The sequence below is a fragment of the Kryptolebias marmoratus genome, linkage group LG12 (assembly GCF_001649575.2).
Source record: "Kryptolebias marmoratus isolate JLee-2015 linkage group LG12, ASM164957v2, whole genome shotgun sequence".
Lineage (NCBI taxonomy): Eukaryota > Metazoa > Chordata > Actinopteri > Cyprinodontiformes > Rivulidae > Kryptolebias > Kryptolebias marmoratus.
In genome coordinates this window covers 2,813,055-2,837,473 of record NC_051441.1, presented here as the reverse complement: position 1 = coordinate 2,837,473, position 24,419 = coordinate 2,813,055, and the positions used below count along the sequence as shown (strand labels likewise).

The following is a 24,419-nucleotide window of genomic DNA, read 5'->3' as shown; positions in this document are numbered from 1 at the left end:
TGGAAGGAGACCAGGGGTGCAAAAATCACATTTTTCACTTAAATCTTCAGTCAGGATGATAGAACCCAGCCTGCGAAACCTGCTCACATTGTAATGAGTCTTCATGGTCTACTTACGAGCCATGAATATTTATGTTGTGGGACTTCATCCATCGTGGGCTCTGATTGGTCCTTTCTGTCAGAGCAGTCATCAAACCAAAAGATGTTATTTAAGAAAACACTTCAAATGCTCCAGGATAATAATAAATATTCATTGTATATTTAGCCTATTTATTTATAAATCTTCCTGCAGTATTTATGTGAGTTTGTGCAGATGTGTGCAGTTCTGAGCGGCACGTTGGCTTTCTGATGGAGGCTGCTGCTGTCCAGCTTTTTATTCTGCACGCCTTTTATTCCAGTGAGTCATTCTCACCCCCACAGACCCACACACCGCTCCCCCTAACGTCTCAGACACAACCCTTAAACTGTCAGAGATTAAAAGGCTCATAACCGCCAGGAAATGTGTGACGACATCACTGTGGGTGTGTTTTTTTTTTTTTATTAATTGCTTGCCTCGTCGCCTCGTCACCTCCTCCCACCTCGTCCTCCTTCCTTCCTCGGGACGACGACGACGTTCGTCCTCATTTTAAGATCAGGATTTAAGCGTTGGATAAAAGCTTCCGAGGATGGCTGCAAATTACAGTTCTTGCAGCAGGTTCCCTCTCCGGCTCCATAATGTGTGATTTGTAGATGTTGATGGCGCATGTGTGGATTGGTGATAGAGCAGTTGTTGATTTGTTTGACATGTGCATAATGTGGCAACACAAGGCATCTTCAAATCAAGTTGTTTTTCTTTTTTAAATTCATGCTGGTGCCAAAAGCAAAAACAACTGTGCTGCTGTCGCTCTACAAGTACCATTTAGATGGCTAAAACCTTCTAGGATTATAGATGATTAATATTGGTTTACAGTTTGCATTTATCAGCGTTAAATACACACATTTAAATGTCTTTTAGGGTGAATAATATATATCTGTTGTGAGCCACAGCTTCTTTAAGTGATGTTAGAGTATTTTTGACAAGCAGACTGCAAAATAAAACTCTGAGTTCAGAATGGCTTTGATTAAATTAGTTGAAGAAGCTGAAACTGAGCTGTTAATGCTTAAAGAAGCATAACACTAGCTAAAAATACTAAAAGTAGCAAAATGCTAGCTAAGAGCTAAAAGTAGCATAAAACAGTAGCACCAGTAGCTGAAGCAGATTTGAAAAAGAACAATAATTTTAAAGGAATTAAACAGATCTTGATGTATTTTCATGGGGAAATATTTGCAAATAAAGTTTAAATATTTTAAAAAGTATAAAAGTTCCAAAACCCCCCCCCAAAAAACAAAAGTCGTAGCACCTATGTCCACCAATGCTGAAGCTTCTTCAAAAAGAGTAATTCAGTTGTTTTTTTAACTGGGGTTGTGTTGTCATATTTATGAATAGTCAGTATCTTACCAGCAGCCAGAGATCTAATTAATACTCATATTAATTCAAGTTTAAATGTCTGCTGTGTGCTGCAGGTAAGACACTGACTGTTGATAACTACTCCACTCTATCAAACTTCAAAGTACTGATCAGCAGGATTTTGTTCTTTACAAGCAAAGGGCTTTTTACCATTTTTGTTTTCTCCTTCTGTTTCTCTGCAGACATCTCCGTCAGTCTGCTGTCGGTCATCGTGACATTCTGCGGCATCGTCCTCCTCTCGGTGTCCCTCTTCGTCTCCTGGAAGCTCTGCTGGCTGCCATGGCGGGACAAGGAGGGCGGAGGGCTGAGCCTGACGTCGGGCTTGCTGCCCGGAACAGCCGGAGTGGGAAGCCTCGGAGGAGCCGGGGGGTCGTCTCTCTTACCCCCGCTGCTGCAGAGGAAGGACGGCCAATCCTCATCCTCGCTCTACCCTTCCCTGGGCCAGCAGGGGCACCCCCATTTCTCTGACCTGGTGGGGCTGGAGAGGGGGGAGGTCGGAGGAGTGGTTGGGGGCCCGCATGAAACCCAGGAGCACTCGTACCTGGACATGGACTCCTACCCCAACAATGCTGGTGAGGAGCAGAAACCAACGTTCTGCACCAACATAACGAACGCCGACCATTATTCTAATCATAAAAACCAGTACTTCAGGTGGTGCAGTCCAAAAAAATATTACTTTTTCATCTCTCCACTCCTGTCTCTTATTACAGATATTAAAAAATACAGATTAAAAAAAAAAAATCTGCTGAATTTAGCTTGCAGATGTTTCCAACCCAAAGAGCAGAAGTCTTTATTATCACGTCAAGTGTTTTTAATACAAAACCTTAAAGTGATGTTCTGATTAATAGTTATCGATAGTTAGTACTTTATCAGTCATAGAGCAGGGGGTGTCAAATGAGGGGTAAACTTATATCTCTCCTTTAAAGGATGGTGTCTGCTAGTTTCCAGCAGACACCATCCTTAGGTTTAATCAAAGCAGTGTTAGCAGTGACAGGTTTTAACTTGTAAGTAAAGTGAAGCCTTTTTAATGACTTTGTCGCTCAGTTTATTTTTTGATTAAAAAAAAAACACCAACTAAATGGTTACTGGCTGCTTTCTATGGCTTTCCAAATAAGGATTTACCGCTTTTATTTGCATTTTTATGGAATAAATCATAAAAAATCTTGAATAATATCCCTTTAAAGTTCAAAGAAAAGGAAAAAACAGCCATTTTTACTGTGTTATGGTTTATTACACAATTTATCAGCAAGAAAAACATAACAGGAGGATAAAATAATCATCAGCTGGAACGCGAACATAAAAAAATATTTATTAACGTGTCTTCCGGCCGGCGTGTGAGGAGCTTGTCAGTCAACAAAAGTGGGCATGAATGTCGATTTTTCATCAGTTAAAACAGAAAACTTAGTCTGAAACTGGAGCTGGTGTCAGGGAGATGTTTTTATTCTGGTGTCGTGCTTCTGCTGGATGCCTGCAGAATGTTTTTCATTATTTACACTGAGTTGGATGCTGGCTGTCTTTACTGCAGCTATATGGGCCTTGATTTTGTGTCGTATTTATTTATTTATTTCCACTAATTCCTCTCCTCTGCCTGTTAAATGAAAACAGTAAAATTAGTTTAACTGAAGCATTAATAACTAAAAGAAGTGGGATTGTTTTTGCTTTCATAGGAACTCTGAAGTTGAGTCAGACGTCTCCAGATGTCCCGAACTCAGAGGGGGGAGCCCAGAAAGACCTGCCCAACGCTCATTCCCAGCAGCAGGTCACCCCACGGTCAGTGCAGAGTCTCTCTGCAAGCTCTGTTAATAAATCCAGAAAAGTTGGTCTGACAGGAAGAAAAGTTACTATCTTTGTTTCAAAATCAAATCAGTTACCATGCAACACTGGGTGTATTTATTAATTAGTTAATTTAAGGTTAAAGAAGCAGCACAGAGATTAAACGTGCCTCAATGTAATTTTTTTCTTCTCACAGTTTTCAAAGTTTAAAAAAAAAACAAGCCGAATGTCCTTCCCCTAAAGGACATCTGAAGGAACTTCCACAGATCCTTCAGATGTGCAGCCTGTCAGTCTGAGCCTCTGCAGACGATTCACAGACTGAACACTTCCTGAATAAATCTCATCTTACACAAGACGCTTCTTTAAAATACAAGTGCTCCTTCTTTCAGTAGTTCCGTAAAAGTGATGCAACTAAAATAAAAACGTATGTATAACTGGTCCGGATCAGGTTTTTAAAGGAGGTAAACCTAAAATTAAAGGTCCAGCATTCCTGGAAGAAATGCATATTGCCCGTCGCCTTATGTTGTTATAAACTGACCAATTTATAACATATTTTTGTGATTTCCAAGAATGCTAAACTGTGGTGGTCAACCTGAATGGGGTCGCCTCCAAATGTTAAACAGCTGTACATCCACTGATTACTCTCTGAGAGTTTCATTAAAATCCATCCAGTGGTTTATGACATATTTTGCTAACAAACTGATAAAGTGAAAAACATATAAACGGTAATAATTAACCACATTTACCTAAATTGACCTTGTGAAAATCAGACTACATTATTTTTGTTTTGTTCTGAGGAGTAAAACTTTGGAAGTTCTACTTTTTTATATGTATTTTAATATTTTCTTTAGGTTTGCTCTCAACAAACCTCAGATTCTGAATAATAAAGCATCAAATATCAGTTTTTAATCAGATTTTGTCTGAAAAAAAAAACGTCCTTTAGAGCAATGATTCCCAAAGTTGGGGTCGGGACCCTGATGTGGGTCACCCAACACCAAGTAGGGGTCCTTAGATAATCTGCAAATATCAAGTTACAATTAAAAACCCAGTTTTTATGATGCATTTACACCATAATTGTTACAGAAAATTGAAATACAAATCATTTAATGACTTAAAAAATACCTAAATGAATGCTAAGCCTGTTTGTGTTGTCATTATGTCCTTATTTATCAGGATTATTAACACTTTTGGATATTTAAACAGCCAACAGATGGGGTCACACACCTTTTTCAGTGTTATTTTATGGGTCTGAGGCTGGAAAGTTTGGGAACCGCTGCTTTAAAGAACTGTTGCACTGAATACAAAAGAAATCTTAATTTGGTAACTAATAATGACACTTGCACATATTAAAAATGCCAAAAACGAGGCAAATATCATCTAAATCTGAAGGGATTTATCTGCCAAAGCGTCTCTTCAGCTGCTGAGTCATACTGTTGTGTTGTGGTGTGTGTGTGTGTGTGTGTGTGTGTTGGGTGTGATACTCACCCTCTGTGCTGTTTTGTGCATGCTCAGGCCCAAACCCATGACTCACCAGCTCTCCAGCCCCGATTTCCACGGAGAGGAGAAGGAGCAGGTCACCTGCATCGGGCAGATCAAGCCGGAGCTTTACAGACCCAAAGGCGATCAGGGCGAAGGCAAACAGGGCGACACCTGCGGCAAGATCTGCTTCCTGCTGCGATACGCCTTCAAGTAAGTCCAGGACAGCCCGGCGGTGTGCTCAAGATTTTATCAGGATAAATAATTTAAGGTGCAAAGTCTAACTGTAAACAACGGGGCTGTTTTCTCACCAGGTTAGCCTAAACTCCTTATCAACAGTGTTTGCTCTGATCACATTAATAAAAATATATTAGATTAGATCATCATTAGGTTAGTGCTTCTTTGTAGCTGAATCAAATCTTTACAAAACCTAAATTTCTTAAATTTCAGACCTCACAAACCAATAATCCATCAAAAAGTCTGCAGGATTAAATTTCATCATTTCAACAATAAAACATCAGAAAAACAACTTGGTTTACAGTGAAACTCGATGTGTCTGCACTGAGAAATAAAGTGAACAGGCTCTGATTTTTGGAGGCAACGAGAACTGAGATGATGATTTATTTTAATGTAAAGTTTCTGCTACTGTGGTTTTCCTTTCTCAAAAAACTCAAACCTCCAAGTGAAGCAGACATGTTTATGACAAATATTAAGTTCTTTCTCTTAAAAACACAATCTAGCTCCTGTGATCATGAGATCTAAGAGTTGTGGTCGTATTTGATTAGAATTCTGCCACCTTTAATGTCCAGAAGATCGCCTTAAGATGAGAAACGACTCAGTTGTAGCCATTTTGGTCAATTCTTGAAATTAATGTCATGCATGTTAGCTGTGGCGGCCATTTTGCATGGGTTTGAGTCCAAAGGCTAATAAGATGTAGGTGTTCATCCAAAGATTACTTTCATTAAAGTCTGTCCAATAGTTCATGTGATGTTTTGCTAACAAATACGTTTGACTTCAATAGGTAATAGCAAAGTTTAAAAAGAAAAGATCTCATGTAAACTCACTTAGCAGTGGTGGCCATCTTGAATTGGGTTGACTCCAAAAGTTTATAGATGTTTATCAATTGATTTCTTTCAGAGTTTCATTAAAATCCATCCAGTTGTTCATGAGATATTTTGCTAACCCTACAGACAATTGAGGACACAGACAAAAACATCTTTTTCCGCTTTGAGTTTAAATGTGATAAATATTTCTGAAATGCTGAGTTCCCTGATGGAGAATAGGGGTTTCAGAACGTATCTGAGGAAGCGTTGATGGTACGCATCGAGCACTGAGGTGCTGATGGGAAACTATGAGGTCTCTCTGCAGCTTGTTGTGTCTCAGCAGGCAGTTCTTTATTCCCGCCTGCGCCGACATGAAGAAACATTGCAAACGGGTGAAAGTGCTGATGGTCAGAAAATAAAGGGAGCGACCGCTCCGGTCGTGAATTATATATGATGAGCCACTTTTAACAGCAACCCCGTCAACGCGTAATAACACCAGACGGCGTTCGAGTCAAATTACAGCTTCAGAGAATTAACTGGGGAGCGTGACACGAAAGCTATTCATGTGTCCCATTTTCTCATTTAAAAAGTCGCCAGATAATTCACCATTAGTTACACGTAAGTAAAGAGTAGGAAACAGAAACATGTAGGAGAACCAGTGTGGGCATTTGTGTAAAAACACTTGTGTTGAGGTGTGTTAGCGCTGGAGCTATAATGAGATCGGGATGTTAATACCTGACACCCCACTGTTTGGAGTGTTAACAGTCAGACCAACAATGTCAATCTCGCTAAAGTCTTCTGGGGAAAGGCATTTCTATTGACAATCCCATTAAAAGCTGACACATTTCCACCGCGGGAATAACTGCTACCTTTCAACGTTGTCTGCCAGGAATAAGGTTGTGAGATTTGTTTGAGCTGTGTTCGAGGTATTCTCTGCAGCCCGCCTCTGGGATCGAGTAAAAACCCCGGGTTTGGCTCAGACTCATGCATTCTTCTGTAATAAGACACAGGAGAGAAGCAAACTATGCAACTGTTTTGTTAAATCAAACATTCAGCACAGGAAAGTTCACACTAATCAAAAAGAAAATGTGTTTTTGAGCACGAGATTCTGAACTGAAGTGATTAACTTTCTGGGAAAATGCGTTGAGAACGTTGGACGGCTTTGTGAAAGATTGCTGAAGAAACTAAAGCTGAGTTGTTTGAGCTAAAAGCTGAAAGGATTAAAATGCTAACTAAAAGCCAAAAGCAGCAAAATGCTAGCTAAAAGATAAAAAATAAAACAACAGCTAAAAGTACCATTAAAGCAGATTTCAAGGAGTTTTTGAAGGAATTGCATAAAAAGCATAAAAGTTAAAAAAGACAAAAGTCATAGCACTCATCTCCTGAATGAGTTGAAGGATTTGATATATAAATGGCTAAAACAGCACACAGTATGCAGAAGTAAAACAGGCAGAAAATAAAATCAGGAAAACAATCATGTGAATAATATGGACAATTTTTAGTTAATTTATTATCTCTTCTGAAGTAAAACAGGCTCGGTCGTTTTCTTGATGTGATGTGTTTGCAGACTCTGCATGTTTGTCTGATTGTATTTATTCGATGTGAGTCAGAGGCAAACACATGTCCAAATTCACCACTCCACATGCACGTCCTGTTTGTGAGCGCCGCTCAGCTCGCACGGCGAGTAGACTGCTGGGGTCACTGCTGGTATTTGCCCCGCCGCTCTGCCCTCAGCCACGTGGCTCACGTTGTCGTCCTGAAGCAGCAAATGAAGTGCTGACAGACTCGTTAACACACGGAGACACAGTCTAACGAGGTCTGATTAAAGGCCTCCGAGCTGTCTCCATCCTCATCTGCTAATTAAATACATAATAAACGGCATGAGAGATGCAGTCATGGCAGTGTATGGCGGAGCGTGTGTATGTAAAAAAAACAAAACCAAAAAAAAAAGACCAGACTGCTCGTGTGTGTGTTGTAAGATTGCGTGTTTGTTTGCATGACACAGAAATACTTACAGTTCTGCTGCTTAAATGTGCAAATCACTTGGATTGTTATTTAAACGTTAAATAACAAATGTGCGTTTGGAATGATTCTCAGTTAATACCACACCAAATGTTAGCTGAATAATTATAAAACTGGCAGAGTTATAGTCCTTTTTGTGTTTCTTATGGCCAGTTGGTTGTGATGGCTGTTTTAAATTGTGTTGACTTCAAAAACTAATCAGCTGGCGATGTGGAGCCAGTAATTAGTTTCTGAGAGTTGCATTAAAATCTGTCATGTTTTTTTTTTGGTATATTTAGCAAACAGAAACAGTTGATTTCCATGCTTAATGGTTCAGGGTATATGTTGGTATTGACTCTCAGCTACTGCCACACCAAGTTCTAGCTGTGGCAGCCATCTTGAATAGAGCTGACCCCAGAAGAAATATCTAATAAATAAGTCTGATATATTGTTGAAAAGTTAGATTAATTGATAAAGTCAGGGGGCTCCAACCCTGGTCCTCGAGGGCCACCATCCTGCATGTTTTCTTTGTTTCTCTGCTCCAACACCTGATTCAGAGGTTAAATCACCTCTTCATGTTCTGCAGAAGCCTGCAGCCGGTGATTAACCCACTGATTCAAATCAGGTGTGATGGAGCAGAGAAACAAGTAAAACCTGCAGGATGGAGGCCCTGAGGACCAGGATTGGACACCCCTGGAACCTAAACATCCACTGATGCAGAAGTGTTTCTATGCTATATAATTTAACTGGTTGCCCACCATTGCCTGGAAAATGTGCATTCTTTTTTAAAATAAGTGACACATGCTCTAAATATAAAGGCAGCTACTAAATACATCCAGTGGAGAAAATACAAAGAAATACAGAAAAACAGTTTTCAATAAAACTTGCAGCTTATTTTTCGTCCTTTGTGGTGCAAGTGTGTCACTAGTAGCTGAGGGCTGCTAGAGAAGAGCAAATGAACGAAAACATCAAACATCCTCCATAAAACATTGAACAAAGCACACAAAATGCTCCTGAAACCCCCATGAACTGGCAGTTCAAGTCCCTCCTTTGTAAAGGTACACAGCCGATGGTGCAGCATCCTAATTACCACTGGCACAATGAGCACAACGTCCGTGACGCTTTGAATGCCTCACGGATGACCTTTTGTCATCAAGTGACATGAACTCATGAATGACAGCCAGGTCAGTTTCTGTATATACATGTTTTCTGAAATAATAATACCCAAATATTACATATTTGCCAAAAAGGAAAGGAAAGGCACAAATGCCTTTACAATGAGGTATTTTGGACCCTAAGGGCCAAAGAGAGCAGTGATCCCGGACTTCTAGCACCCCCTCTTCTTCATGTACCTATACCACCTATGTGACTACAACCCAAAGGGAAATAAGTTACAGATAATAAATGAGCCCAACTTTAGATGGACTACATTTCACTGGCAGTACATCTGTGCTCACTGAGCTTACATTTAGCCTTGCTGACAGTGCAACCATGATACAGCTCAAGAGACAAAAACACACACATACACACACACACACACATACTATTCTTGCTACTCTCTGGTCCTGAGACACTGAACTTCCCACGCACATTTGTGTGCACAAGTTCTGCACAGGTGTTTGTGTGTTTTGTGTGGGTTAATCCTGTCTGAGTCTCATGGAGTGTTGGTGTAAACTTGTGCAAGCCCTGACTTTTATGTTTGCTTTTTGTGTGCATAACCCCGCGGATCTCTAATGCAGTTGCTTTTGCCTGTTTCAGTACAGAGCAGTTGGTGGTGAAGATACTGAAAGCTTTGGACCTGCCAGCAAAGGATGCCAACGGCTTCTCTGACCCTTATGTGAAGATTTACCTACTGCCAGACAGGAAGAAGAAATTCCAGACAAAGGTGCCTCCTAGTTGCTTCGTACTCACCTTTACACTAAAGTCTGCTGTCTTTTTACATGCTGGGCTGGATGGACTACTTATAAATAGTGTTTTGCTTACAGTAGACAGCAGTCAGAGCGATCTCAGTTTGGAGAATCAGAGAGAAACTCTCATGGAGGAGACAAGCTAACAGTTAGCCATCAGAATAGGGGAATTTAAGTGGAAATTTTTACTATCTAAAGCAACTCAAACTCCAAACTTTCTCAGCAGTTTGGGCAAACAGGATATCATTCTTTATGTTGACACTGTCTATTTAAACTAAACAAAATATCTATTGCTTCGCCAATTACATGCACTGTGGCGACTAAAATCTCCTACTACTGAGTTCTTCTGTTTCTGTAATCTGTCTCATGCACAAATCTACTTATCTTTCCAGAAAAAGGCACGTTTTTTGCTTTTGTAATAACTGTATATTACTTAGGATGTGTTGCTTTAGGATTAGACCTGCAGAACTACAGCTTGCAACTGATTTGCAGCAAGATGCAATTAGCAGCTTCTGTACTTTTAATTGGCTTAACAATTGCTTCATAAAAATGTGATGAGGTATTAAAATATGATCACGGGTAATTTATTCAGGATCTTGTACTTTAGACTAGATCATCAAACTCCTGGTGTGTGTTATTCTGAAGTTTGAAGACAGGTGAGTCAATATCTGAGAACATTTTAGGACACTCTGTACCACGAAATGGACTCTTAGCTCTCAAAAACCTCCTCCTTGTGTCTAATTTATCCTCCGTGGAGAGATTTGACACTTGTGCTGAGCAGCTTCACAAATCTGACTTATATTTCTGATCCATAAATATCACCAGTGATTTTGACCAGTGCTTGGATAAATCTGAGGAAAAAGAAGTGAAACAGGGTGAGATTTAGACAGTGTGACGCTTCCAGTGAAAATGAAGCTGTACCAGTTAGAAAATGTTTCCCTTCTGGTTTCTTCCTTTGTGTGACGGTTTCCTGCACATAACAAAAGCCCCTTTCAAGCCTCTGAAAAGCATGAATGCTTCAGTCAATTTGCATAATGCGGCTTCCCCTCTGTTTGGAGTGTATCTGATTGTTTAATTTCAATCACATCCTCATTAACACTGAAATTTTACACCTTTTATATTTTGGGCCGCTTTTATCCCACCAACTAATCGTCAAATAGAAACAGACAGTGACTCACAATTAGATTTTTGGAGCTTGTGTTCTGGTTTCTAAACTCACAGCTTCTCCGTCACACACATGTTTAATTCAGAGTTAACAAGTAATTATCAAGTGCTAATAAACAGGATTGACAGAGCCACTCGTGCAGGGACAAAAAGTTGCTGCTAAAGCTGGTGAGTGTGTCACGTTTTAATTATTGCACAAGTTTGTTGCTCGACAGCATTTATATCAAACGCTTTCATGGCAAATTAATCCCAGCAGAAGATTAGGAGAGAGTAAAATGTTGAGTTTTAGACTGAAGACAAATTTACAACGGAAATCCTCAACGTGCTTTGAAGTTACACCAGGATGTAATAGCTGTCGTCTTTCTGTCACAGTTAAGTCCCCAGTTGAGAAATTATGTTTGACCTTAAAAAAAATGAGCTAGCTGGGGATTAAAACCATTTAAACAAATTAAAGGCCTGGCTTCCCTCGAAGGAATGTATATCGCTCGCTGCCTGTCATGCCAGAGAGTTAGAACTAAGGCCCGGTCCCAATCCTCACACTTCCACCCTCGTGTCCTTCAAATGTGCATTCATGCTGAAGGGTTCGAGTGCGCAGTGTGTCCCAATTCTCCGGAGTGCTCTTTAGCCCCGCCCCCTTTGTGTACTACATCCGCCCTTCGGCTGAGCCAGCATCCAGGTGGACTTCGGCGAAGTATTTACCCACAATTCATTCTGCATGTGACGTTTAAAATTTTTAAAAAATTATCTTTATTAACAAGGAAAGGGTTTTGAATTAAACGGCAGAAATATGGCACGAAAAAAGCAGTTTTTAAATGTAAAGTATTGAAATAATTCTTGTTTCTCTCTGCTGTACAGGTGTGAATACTATCAACAAGTCAGAACAAAACACATCTGAACAGCCAAATATCTCCTGCAGTGACTTTGGAAATTAAAAATACCTAAACTGTACTTTTAAAATCCTACTGGCACCTTCTTAAAATACCAAAACATCGACCGGTCGGCCATGTTGGATGTCACAGTTACCACGCAGAGGTGCAAGTCGATGATGTAACCTGTACTGTCCCAATTCTCCAATGTCTGCATGCTTGTAACCTGCACACGAACCCTTCTGTGCACTTCGACTGAGTACACGCTTCACAGAGGGGCGTAGGGTGGAGGGCGAGGATTGGGAACCGGCCTAAGAGTCCCATTTCATTTCATTTCATTTCTCTTGTGAAGAGAAATGACGAAGCTGCAGCTGTTCGGGTCAAATCTTGGAAATAATCAGAGTGTGTGATCTGAATGACTCTCAGTTGCTACCACATTCAATTTTAGCCCAGTGTCTGTAAAATCCATTCATTCATTCATTTAAAAGCCATTTTTGTTGTGGCTAATGTTGATTGACTCCGAATGGTAATCAGTGGCAGATTCAGTAATTATTTCATTAAAATCTGACCACTGGTTCATGAGATATTGTGCTAACAGACAAACAGGGTGCAGGTGAAACAGTTAGTGCAAGGAATATGAGTTGTAATACCACGCTAAGTTTTAGCTCAGTATTAATAAAATTAACCAGAATTATAGAAATTTTTGAATTTTTTAATGTTAGTTGGCTGTGTCAGCCATCTTAAATTGAGCTGGCTCCAAAATTTAATCAGATGTAGAGGTACATTTAATGATTATTTCCTGGAAGTTTCATTCAAATCTGTGCAGTGGCTCATGGGATATTTTGCTAACAAAGTCTGTCAGTGGCTGACAAAAATATGAGATGTAAACCTTAAAAAATAAAACTCCTGCTCCCCGTGGGTCACAAGGGCGCAAGATTTTTAACTCAGTTTTAGGTTTTTTTAATTCCAGCAGGCTTGATTTAATTTTCTTCCCAAAAGGAAACGTGAAAATAGTTTTTCACGTTCTGGCAGAGGAACAAGGTCAGCCCTTGTGCTGAAGGTTAATTACATCTCTGAAAGACAATTTAACACGTCTGTCACACTGTTAATGAAAATCCCCTCATTCTGGGTTCCTTCCTTTTTGTTTTTAGAAACACTGAAGTGTTTGAAGATTTCGTGTTTTTGTACCGTTTCCAGCTCGGCCTGTGTCGCTCTGCGACTTGTTCAAAGCTTTTCCTTTTCTCAAAAACAGACTCGTAGCTCTTTGGTTTAAAGGAAATGATACCTTTTATGTTTTTTAAGGTATTTTTGGACAAAACGGGAGGAGAGTTTTTTTTGTTTGCCACAAGCAAAAATGAAACAAACTGGTTGAATATGAAAACAAACAAAGATTCGGTATAAAGAAAGGAAAAGGGAACAAATATTTTGACCAATTATAAGAAAAAATTGTGCCCTAGAATTATACATGTATGTTTTGTTTAAATCATATCACAGATAAAAGCAGCAAGAAGTCCAGCAGGTCTTTTTCCAGCCCTTGCTGTTTTTAAAAACATAAATCCAGAGGGAGTCTTCTGTTCTGCTTGTGTGAAGAACACAGAGAACAGATGTCCTGTTTTATTTATTTCTCACTTGAAGAAGTAGAGTTACAGTTTGTGAAACCGGCTCAGACTGAACCGTGGGGCAGATTATTTTCCTCAAGGACTCCAGATGCAGCTTCACATTGTTGAGTTCAACTTTTAAAAACCTTGGATCGAGATTCTGACTCAAATATAACGTTTAAACATCACAAACAATCAAGGCTTAGCATCTGTTTTTATTAAACCTTGTAAATTACCTTGTGTGTGATCTCATGGAGTAATGTGAGATCTTTTCGCAGCTCAGTATTTGTGATACTGTCTGTTATCAGTTGTAGATTTAGATCCACTAATTACTTTCTGAGCTGAATTCAAACCTGTCCACCTGCAGAAACTGTTAGCTCATGCAGTGTGTAGCACTTTAAGTATGTTGGGGATGACTCTCAGCTCGCGTTAAGACAGATCTGTGTTTGTCTCAGGTCCACAGAAAGACCTTAAACCCAGTGTTCAACGAGACGTTCCAGTTTGGCGTGCCGCTGAACGAGCTACATTCCAGGAAGCTGCATTTCTCCGTGTACGACTTCGACCGTTTCTCCAGACACGACCTGATTGGACAGGTGGTGGTGGACAACCTGCTGGACTTCAGCGAGGACAGCGGGGACAAACCCGTCTGGAGGGACATCGTGGAGGGCCACGCGGTAAGATTAGATGTATTTGGGACTAATGACACTAGTTTAAATTTAGATTTTCTTTTAAATTAGGATCCGTCAGCTTTCAGCCATTAACATGTTGTATACCCATATATATATCTGCACCACTTCTGCGTATTCTTGCAAATATAATTTATAAAATGCTGTTTCAAGCAGCTTGAAGAGCTTGCCTCAGGAAGTTTTGCACCGTTGTTGTTTTGGATGTTTGTGTCTGTTATTGAATCTGTAATTCTGACGTCAGGGCTCTGCAGGAGTCAGACTTCCTGTTCTTCATGACGCAGGTTGTTGGATAAGATTTTACTCAAAAAGCCAAATGTGTTAAATGTATGTTTAATTCTTCATTTAATGTATTTTTTAAACTTTGGATCTACGTGCAACCAATAAAAACAAATAATTTGTTAAATTTAAACTCATAACATTGAAGCATTTTTTCCATTTAAATGTGCAATAGTTGTTTTTTTGAGTTTATTATGGGAATTTTGAGTGCTGGCACATGAAGAAGTCTAAATATTTCAACTTTACAAGCAACGACTTTCAAATAATTTGAAATTTAACTCACAGCATTGTGAGGTTTTTACTTTGCTGCTTGACTCCTGCATGTTTAATCTTCCCGAAGATGCGTTTATGCTTCTATGATGCAGCTGAATGGTTTGGATCAAGAAAGTCAGGTTGAGTCAAAAACATTTTGGTGCTCAGTTTGTTCTGGTGAATTCAGCCGTATGAAACCTTTGGATCCCTGACGTATCACAATCATTCAGACTGCACAGTGTAACCAGCCAAGATCCTTTCAAACCTGTCAGACTTTTTTTCTTCTTGAGATTCAAATGAAATAAATTCTGTCTGTTATCCAAAAAAACTGTCTGCAGTAATTCAAAGTCTGCTCATGTGAAAAATTATCTCCAGGGAGTCCAGATAGATTACTGGAAAGGCTTTGCTGGCCACATCCAACCTTTATATTGGTTTGTGTCCAAGGAGATTTATATGAAATATTCATGGAAGGCTATTAGCAAATTAGATATAGCAAGGCTTTAAAATTGTTTTGGCACAGGGGTTTAATTTCTTAAATAAGTTTAAAGCATCAGCATCTCGATGTATCTCAGTGTTTCATTTTGGGAAGCATTGATTAGTGAGGCTCAAAGGAGGAGGGGGAGTCGTCACGCCACAGAACGTTCACTGGAGCCACTGTGGCAAAAAGTTGTTTTATCATTTCAGCCTTTCGTTTCTGCTACACAGAAACAATGTTTCAGGAGCCCCTTTATGGGAGTTTTAGAAAATGGGTTCCAGAGTGAGAAATTCTTCCTTGTGTTTTTGTCCAGACAGCCCAAACCCTGACCTCTGACCTAACCTACGTCCCTAAACATGACAGAAGCTTCGACAGTAACAACAAAAATGGCAGATTACGTGCTGGTGTTTGTGCTGCAGATGCTAGTTTCTCAACTACAACAAAACCTTTGTGTCCTGTGTTACTTCAGTGAGCAGACAAGTCTGATGAATAAAAACAGCCTTAAACAAAGCAGAGCAAAACCCCTTTATTATTGGACCAAATAATGTTCACTTTATTAAACTGTAAACAAAATGAAGCAAATGATGACACATTATATACATTAAAAATGGGAAATGGGAAGAGTTTAAAAGACCAACAATTGTGTGTAAAGAATTTTATTTGATGATTTAAACATTGTGGGAATCTCCTTCCCTTCAGCTGTCCCTTGCTGGATACTGGACCTGAAAAGTGCCCATTATGTCTATAGACTATAGACTATAACTATAGATAAATAATATATACTCTATATCTACAGCCTGCCTGATGTGTAAGCTTTATGCACAACTTGCTTCCTGCTTTTGGTGTATTTTCGTAGCAGCGCTACAACACCACATACAGGCCTGGCATGGTTACTGCAGCATTTTGAGTCATTTTCTGTTTCTGTTAGGAGGAAAACATTTCCAGAAATGGTGCCGTGTTTGCAATGATATTTTTAGAAACAAGGCCTGAGACCAAAGACAGAAAGAAGGTCACAGGATGGGAGAAGAGATAAGAGATAAAAAAAAAATAAAAAAATAAATCTGTGGGGTTGTTAACACTTTCCTCCGCTCGGCGACTTTGACAGATTAGCATATGATTCATTTACAGCCCGTTCATATTCAGACCCCTGCTGTCACCCCCTATCAGTCAAAGACGTTGCTCTTTTCAGGCCACAGATAATCATCAGTGTTTCTGAATCAGTTTCTGTTGCCATGTTTGAGTGATCACAGCACCCCCTACTCAGTTTCTGATCCCTGTCTGTGTGTAACGATCCGCAGGAGAAGGCTGATCTCGGGGAGCTTAATTTCTCGCTGTGTTACCTGCCAACTGCAGGCAGGCTCACCGCTACAATCATCAAGGCCACCAACCTCAAAGCCATGGACCTGACTGGTTTCTCAGGTAAACAAATCACACACATCACCCTGCAACAGCCTGATAGGACATCATTTTCATGAAAAAAAAAACAAAAGCAAACAAACAGGAAGTAGCTTCATTTCTGTCTAAAAACAACTGTTAGTGATGCAGCATTTTTGTTTTCCTTTGATTGGTAATTGGCCAGACGCACAGAGACATAAAGAGATGAAGCAACAGTTTTATTATTCATAACAAGATGCCATAAATATGGTGCCAGAACAATCTGAATAAAAGATTAGCTTTATTGCAATTTGGCAACAAACAAAGAAGCGTCGCTGGACCGGAACAACGTGCAGAGATGTGATACAGTTTGTTCAAACTTGTGGTGGGGTCAGAGGGCCTCTGGCCTCTTCTGAAATCTCATTAAGAAGCATTTATACAAGAGTTATAAGACAGTTTACACACATTAATTCAAGCTTATTATTTAGCAGTATCAAATGTTACACTGGTTGTTAATTTGATTTTTTGCTTCTTGTTCAGTTTTCTTCATTTCTCCTGTCTTTTGTTTTTATTTGATAAGTGTTTGGTGCTGAAAATCTAATTCATGAAGGGCAACTTGGGAGAGTTGAGTCCTAGATCTTAGTGCTCAGAGTATGTGTTGGAAATCACTCTCAAGTACTACCACACCAAATGTTAGGTCAGTATCTGTAAAATTAACGGAGTTATAGTCATCTTAGTGTTTTTAAAGTCAGTTAAGATGTGCATTTAACAATTTCTTTCTGAGAGTTTCATTAATATTTGTCCTCTGGTTCATAAGATATTTTGCTAACATTATGATCCTCCTTCACCTTTCAGAAGCGGGGAATAACTTTTTATTAATCCTTCATAAGAGTAGTCTTACCCAAAAATCTAAAACAATATTTATGCATGAGATACTATACTTTGGGAACATAAATTAACTGGTCATGTGCCCATCATTCGGCAGTCCACTGAATGTTTAAGTTTGGAATATTGAATGTAAAATGGCCCCTTTTTTGTTAAATCTAGCCCTTAATTTAGAAAGACTGAATCCCGCTACTGGCTGCATCACACCAGCAACAAAAAACAACAGGTTCATGTGTTAAATATAATCAGAAATGAATTTCTCAGCACTTAATAAATCAATAACAACAGCTGTAGCTTTGCAGGCAGAAAGACTTGTCCACTCAAGGTCCTTATGTTGAAGCATCCATGAGCTCAATAAATGTGTTTATCAAGATGTGACAGAAAACAAATCGCTGTATGAGTGGATGAATGCAGCTCGTACCATCAAGTGGTTTATGCTGTCAGGAAGAAAAGACGAGTGCAATATAAATATAAATGTAGTCCATTTAGAAGCAGGGAAGCATGTTAAAGGAAATTACCAAAGATATTTGCTTTATAACTCTTCAGATCGATCAAGCATTATTACATTGACTGTTTCTAAGTGTGAAAAAGTGTTCAAGAAGTAGAAGTATACATTATAAATATAACACCTAACTGTGTAGTCTGTTTGTTTTAAACAAAACAACGAGAAAATATTGTTTTATCTGAAGCTAAATCAGCCACTGTTGTAATTTAAATCATGTTTAGAGACAAGTAAAAGCAGCAGGGGGTTAGAATTTGTGTAAAAATGTCCAAAAATTCAGTGTTATCCTCTACTTTGTTTATTTATTTTTATTATTTTTTTGTTTTTCTCCCAGATTTTGTAATAAATCAGATGCACACAGCTGTAGATGCAGATAAATTTGTTGGTTCTTCTCCACAATAATCAAAAACCACAACTGATGTGACAGAAGCCAAAAAGCCCACATTTTGTTCAGAAACCTCTACGGAAACTTTGGGGGTTGTCAGTGTCCATTTTAGCGCATTCCAGTCTGGATGTTTTGTTTTTTGTGCCATTGGTGGAGCCTACAAGTCTTCCTCCATGGATCCCATTATGGTTCAAAATGATGGTGTGATCTGAAATCTGGATCTTGGAGTTCAGCTTTGATGGTTGTGGATGTTTTCTTGTCCCTTTTTCTACCATCCACAATCCACAATATCCATTTGATCAACATGGGGTTGCATTTCGTCTTGCGTCCACATCCTTGGAGGTGACCTACGGTTCCATCAACCTTCTACTACTTATTCTTATTATCAGTTCTGGTCAGAGGAACATGAAGCTGCTTGAAGATGGTCTTGGAGCCTTTAGCTTCAACATGGAGATCTATAATCTTCTGTCTGAGCTCCTCAGCAGCTCTCACCTTTACTCTCTCTGCTCCATGTTCAGAGGGGTAAAAACAACCAACCTAAACCACCCGGAGGCTGTTTGTTCCCTTTAAACAGGCTGAATGTCTGATGAGAAGCTTGAAGGCTCCTGTGATGCTAATTAAGGTCAAACATGACTATAATGCTAAGATTATTTGTCTCTTTAATGTTTGCAACAAATCTGTCCAGGCTATTTTAACACATCTTTGTAAAATACACATTAAATCATTTCTTGTTTGCTCTCACATACCTATGGCATGCAAATATATAGTAGACAGCTGCTTTTAAGTGAATCGTTTCTCACAAGAAATGAAGCATTGTTTGAATGAGCCGTAAGGGGACCAACAGATTTATCTGGTATTGTTGCTACATTGATCCCAACGTGATTGAAGAGTGCTGTAAGACGCTGAAGTAGAATATAAAAGCTTGTGATTTCTCCTGGCTGCTGTCACTGAGCTGCACATGTTGCATACATAACTAAAGTGAATCAGCCCTTGCTGCTTTGCTCTCCTCATGCTCCTTATCCTTCTTTACCAGGATGACTCAGTTCTTACGGATTTTAGGCGTTACAGATGCAGATACCTGTGAGCTCTTATCTTACGCTCTCTGTCTCCATCTCATTTCCTTTTAAATTCTCTACTCCACGTCTTTCTTTTTTATTTTCGTTAACCTCCTTCCTTCTCTTTCTCTTCCTATTTTATTGAATCGACTTCAGACCCGTATGTGAAGGCCTCTCTGATATGTGACGGGCGAAGGCTAAAAAAGAGGAAGACCTCCATTAAGAAGAACACGCTGAACCCCACGTACAACGAGGCGCTGGTGTTTGACATTCCCAATGAAAACATAGAAAGTGTATCCATCATCATCGCAGTGATGGATTATGATTGGTGAGCGAGCTGAGGTGTTTTTATATCTTTGCATGCTTTGAGCGCTTTAAGAACAAACCCATCATTACTGCGAGGTGGCTGTTTATCAAACAGTGTGGATTTTTTTTTGGGGGGAGGGCACATTTTGATGGCGTTGCTGCTGTGTTGAACATGATGATGGTCCCCTCAAGAGTCAGCCTCCTGGTGAATGATCCCTGTTTTCCATAGATGGCACCTCATGAATAAGCATGATTTATGCTAATGGGGAGGGAAGACGTGCAGCCCTGCCAATATTTATCTCACTGCCGCTTGCAGCATCACTTGGCTGGTTTATGTGTTTGTGTATAAATGTGCCGCCTCCCTATTATGCTGTGTAGACACACCATTTGGCATCTCTATAGGTGTGTGTTTCTGTATGTTTGTCTGTTTCCTTATTGATATCAAGCTTTTTATCTATAGCTGTATTTCTGAGCTACAATTCAATATCCTTCGTCAGCTGCTGCACTCTTTTCCCCAAAGCTGGAATGATAAATGAGCCTGTTTTCTTGTATTTTTTTAACCAGCTTTGTCTATTTCTTTTTTCCTCCTCTCTGTTCCTCCTTACTTCCCTCGCTGCATGTCAGCATCGGTCATAACGAGGTTATAGGGATGTGTCGTGTGGGCAGCGAAGCTGACGGTCCCGGGAGGGAGCACTGGGCGGCCATGCTGGCCAATCCTCGTAAACCAATAGAGCACTGGCATCAGCTTGTTGAGGTGAGGACAAATTATCTCTCTGATCATGTTGAGGTTGTTTCAATTGTCCATTAGAGCTTAGCGTAATGACCAAAGTCATGTTTGTCATAAATATTCATCATTGGATGTTTTATTTGTGGAAGCAGAAGCAATCAAACAATATTAGGTGTGATGGTGAAGTAAAAGAAGAAATTGACTGTGAACTTATTTGTCGAAAAAAAATAGTGACTATTTATGATTGAGATCTACCATGAAGAGCACAAATAAGCATCAGTTCACAAACAAGCACTTTTTTGTAATAACTGAAGGTTTAATGAACTAATTACTCAAAATAATAATTTTCTTATTCAAACAAAATGGGTCACAGGCATGATTGGTTTTTGTCACTCGGCTAAAATGATTGAAAGTTAAGCTGTTCTTGTCAAAAACCAGCGATTCATCCGGCCCAGCCATTTAACCAATATCCTTCTTTCACATTAGTCTAAGCAGGCTTTAGTTTTCAGCCTGATTACAATAAATTTCTAACTGTTTTTCATAATTAAGGAGACTGGACAGCTCATGCAAATGAAGTTCAATCATTAAAGCTCAGTATAAGGTTCATAAAAACATCCATTCATCCGTGTATATTGGTCAAATATCACAGAACGAATCAGTGCTTCATTTGTCATTTGTTGATAAAATATTAGTATGTTGACTTTATTTTTCTTTGCCTAGAATCCACGTCTGATATTTTATTTGTTTGACATTTTTACCATTTATGCCCGCAGGGTTCAGGAGAATGCCAGTGAAATGTTTAAAGCTAAAGCTTTCTCCTCTTCCTCTCCTTTTTCTTATATGATGCATGCTTTGACGTTTAAAGCCTGTGGCTCAGTAGTAAAGTGGACATTTACCAATTAGAAGCACAGGGCTTTAATCACCCCCCTGCATTACCTTGAAGCCCGACATTGTCTGCAAAATACTCCTTGGTGTTTGGTACAGTAGGAGACAAAAATGGGTTTTTAAATCACGTGTTTGTCAACAAGTGCAGCAACAAACTGAAAAAAACTAAAAATATTTAGGTTTAATACAAGCTAATATAGTGTTATTTCACGCCTGTACGGTATTTTTGTATGAGTTTTTTCATAATCTAATAATCCATATAAAATGGGCACACATTTGGCCAGCCATTAGCAAAGAAAGACTTGCCTCTTTAAGGTACGAACTACTGATATTTATTTGACAAAACATCACTTCAAAGATGACGAGAATATCTCTTTAATGAATTATTTAAGCTGATTTGGTCCAAACACATCAGGATTATAGAACCAAAGTACTTTTGCGAAGTCGTCTGAGCTATTTTCCCAAAATCCATCTGTTTTACAGACACTTACCCCGATACTTAAAGGTTCCTGATTGGACATCATTCCCAAACTCCAACAGAGCTCAGACTAGCACACGTCGAAACACAGTTTCACTTATATTTTTCTAGTTTGCTGTTCGATCCTGGCTAGATGGAACTGATTCGTCTTTAAGGATCAAACTTTTTGCGAGTCGTTTGTTGAACTGACCCAGTTTGTTAAACACTGCAGCACCGATGAAAGTGCTGACTAACAGCCAGCTCGGCCGGTTAATACATCAGTCGCACTCAGATGAGATTACGCCATCTCATCTTTCTTTCATGAGCTTTCACTTAGACTTTATTCCTTTTGTTTTCTTCAAGGTTTCAAAGGCTGACCTGAACTGTTGCTTTATGGGATCATTCGAAACAATGATAACTGTTTATTTCTTAGATGACAGCTAATAAAAGCAGCAACAGCAGCAGCAGTGAAAGGATATTCTTATAACAACTTTATTTTATTTCCATGGACTGAGTAAAGGTGGTGGGATTTTTGTAGGAGAGATTACCAGGAATAAAACAATGTGCTCTTTCTTGCAGGAAAAAGCAATTGGTACATTTGTGTCAAAGAGTGTGACAACACCTTCCCCTAAACCGCATATTGTGGTGGACAGTCCCCACTCTGATTGAAATGGTAAGACGTCCTTTTTTTTGTTTCAGGAACATGTTTTATAAGCATTAATATTTCATGTTATTAATATTCCTATTTTCATTCCATAAACAGTCCAAAAACTCAATGGTTTTGTCTTACGCTTAGTCTATCCCAGGGGTAGGGAACCCTGGTCCTGGAGAGCCACCATCCTGCAGGTTTTCCTTGTTTCCCTGCTCCAACACACCTGATTCAGAGGTTAAATCACCTCTTCATGTTCTGCAGAAGCCTGTTAATCACCCATTGATTCAAATCAGGTGTGTTGGAGCAGAGAAACAAGTAAAACATGCAGGATGGTGGCCCTGAGGACCATGGTTTCCTACCCCTGGTCTATCCTAACAGATATTTTGTGAGACAAACTTTTTCTGCTCCGTTTGCAAACTTTTTTTGTTTGTTTGTTTCCATGTTTTCTATCTTCACTTGATAAGCAAATAATGTTGAAGCATGTCCACTGTTGCTTTGCATTTAAAGCATATTTCATTATTTTTGTCCGATGAGATTTGTTAGAATGCTTTGGTATTAAACTTTGAGCATTTGCCAGAACGTAGTATCTCACTGAGCTGCGACTTGACTCTAGAACTAGACCTGGAACCCGTGCAGATGTTCAAATACACCTTTTTCACTTAAAACAGTTTGGAGACACCAGCGACAGAATCGTGATGGGTTCAAGACACCCATGACACAAGACCCATCCACAATTCACAAGATTCTGAGACTCAAGCGAAGAAATTAAGAACCCCATTAAGACTCCCTTGCTAATGCTGTTTGCCAGCAAGTCGTCAACATTTGCAGCCCAGTAAGATACTGGTTTAACAAGAATCACTCGCCACACTCAGGACCTTATTCACCTGTATTTATCTTGTCGTTAATGTTGAGATTTTTCCCGCCTAATGGTCCAGCATAGGTATTCCAGAGGTTTTTGAAATTTCTGTGTCCCTGTTTCCAGAGGGGAAAATATGAGAGTAAGAATTATCTGGTGTTGAGGATTTGGACTCTTGAAATCCAGCACACGTCCACATTCTGTGAGGCAGAGGCGCTCCTGTCAGATTAACACATGAAATCTAGTCAAGTCTTAAAAAGCATGACCAAACTGTGAGAGCGTGATAAAGTGGAGGCTGTGAAGTTGTCAGATGTTGGAGCTCTAAGACTCCAGCATCTGTTTAATCTAGATGTTATGGGTTATGTAATGCACCCCCCCTCCTCCCCGCAGACTTCCACTCCTGCATGCTTTATATTTTATCTTGTCCCCTACTTTCTCACGCGTGCCTAATCTTCCTCTTTTTTCCCTTATTTTCTCTTTCCTCAGGTCATTATCATCTCTACAGCTCCAGACTTTTGTTGTTTTCTTTTCCTCATGTGTGAATAATTCTCCCCATCAAAGACAGAGAGACGCGGAGACACTGCTAGTGTTCAACTGCTAGTGCCGTTTTGCTCCTGCTAATAAAAAACTCCAACTCCTGTTCTGTTTCTACTGAGCTGAAGGGGGAAAGGAATAAAAAAATAACTTCATCCATCACAAGCTGCAGTTTGAACATCAGACTACACATTAAAAACAAATTACAGATCCTTTAGAACTGATGTCAGGTGTAAATTAGGGATTCAGCCAGGAGACGCAAACACTTTTCTCTCTCACGCACACACATACATAAATACACAGAGTTTGTAGTATGTGTGTAGTTCATGTGCTCTTCAGATTAGTGTTTCTCATCTAGAACTTTTCAAGAAAAAAAAACGAATAAAGAAAGCCATCATAGAATGGTCGTTTCAACCAGGACCAAAGCTCCATGCCTGTGTACAGACTATCAAGAAGAAAATAAAAGAGTTTTCTTTGCAATGTTAGTGTACAGTATATGCCGTACTGTATAGGAAAAAAAAAACATCTTGCGTAGTACGTAACAGGATAAAACATCCACGGTGGATTCTCCCGGCCAATCTGGACGCCTTCTCCGGGGTCTGTACCCTCTGGTTCCAGAGCTAACTCGATTACTTCCCCCAGAGGAAAGACGACGAAGCATCCGTTGGTCGTTATTGATGTCAGAGGAGTGAAAAATGAGGACAGACTCATTGGTCTCAGCATGTTACGCAACCTTGAAATGTGTCTCTCTTCATCACCCTCTTTGTCTTAACGGTTCTCTTCATATATATATCTATCT

General features: G+C 39.5%; 1 protein-coding gene across 3 annotated transcripts in view; it reads left to right on the top strand.

The window, feature by feature from the left end:
* Window positions 1-24,419, top strand: part of syt3 (synaptotagmin III) — a 43,024-nt gene extending 18,605 nt beyond the window's left edge. For all 3 annotated transcript variants that reach the window (XM_025006653.2, XM_017419466.3, XM_017419464.3), the window contains 10 exons: window positions 1,668-2,057; window positions 3,153-3,255; window positions 4,771-4,947; window positions 9,537-9,663; window positions 13,769-13,987; window positions 16,301-16,421; window positions 19,360-19,531; window positions 20,134-20,263; window positions 22,158-22,251; window positions 23,573-24,419. In XM_025006653.2, coding sequence (XP_024862421.1) covers window positions 1,668-2,057; window positions 3,153-3,255; window positions 4,771-4,947; window positions 9,537-9,663; window positions 13,769-13,987; window positions 16,301-16,421; window positions 19,360-19,531; window positions 20,134-20,263; window positions 22,158-22,247 — 1,529 coding nt within the window. In that variant the 3' untranslated portion in view covers window positions 22,248-22,251; window positions 23,573-24,419. The remainder of the gene's footprint in view (window positions 1-1,667; window positions 2,058-3,152; window positions 3,256-4,770; window positions 4,948-9,536; window positions 9,664-13,768; window positions 13,988-16,300; window positions 16,422-19,359; window positions 19,532-20,133; window positions 20,264-22,157; window positions 22,252-23,572) is intronic.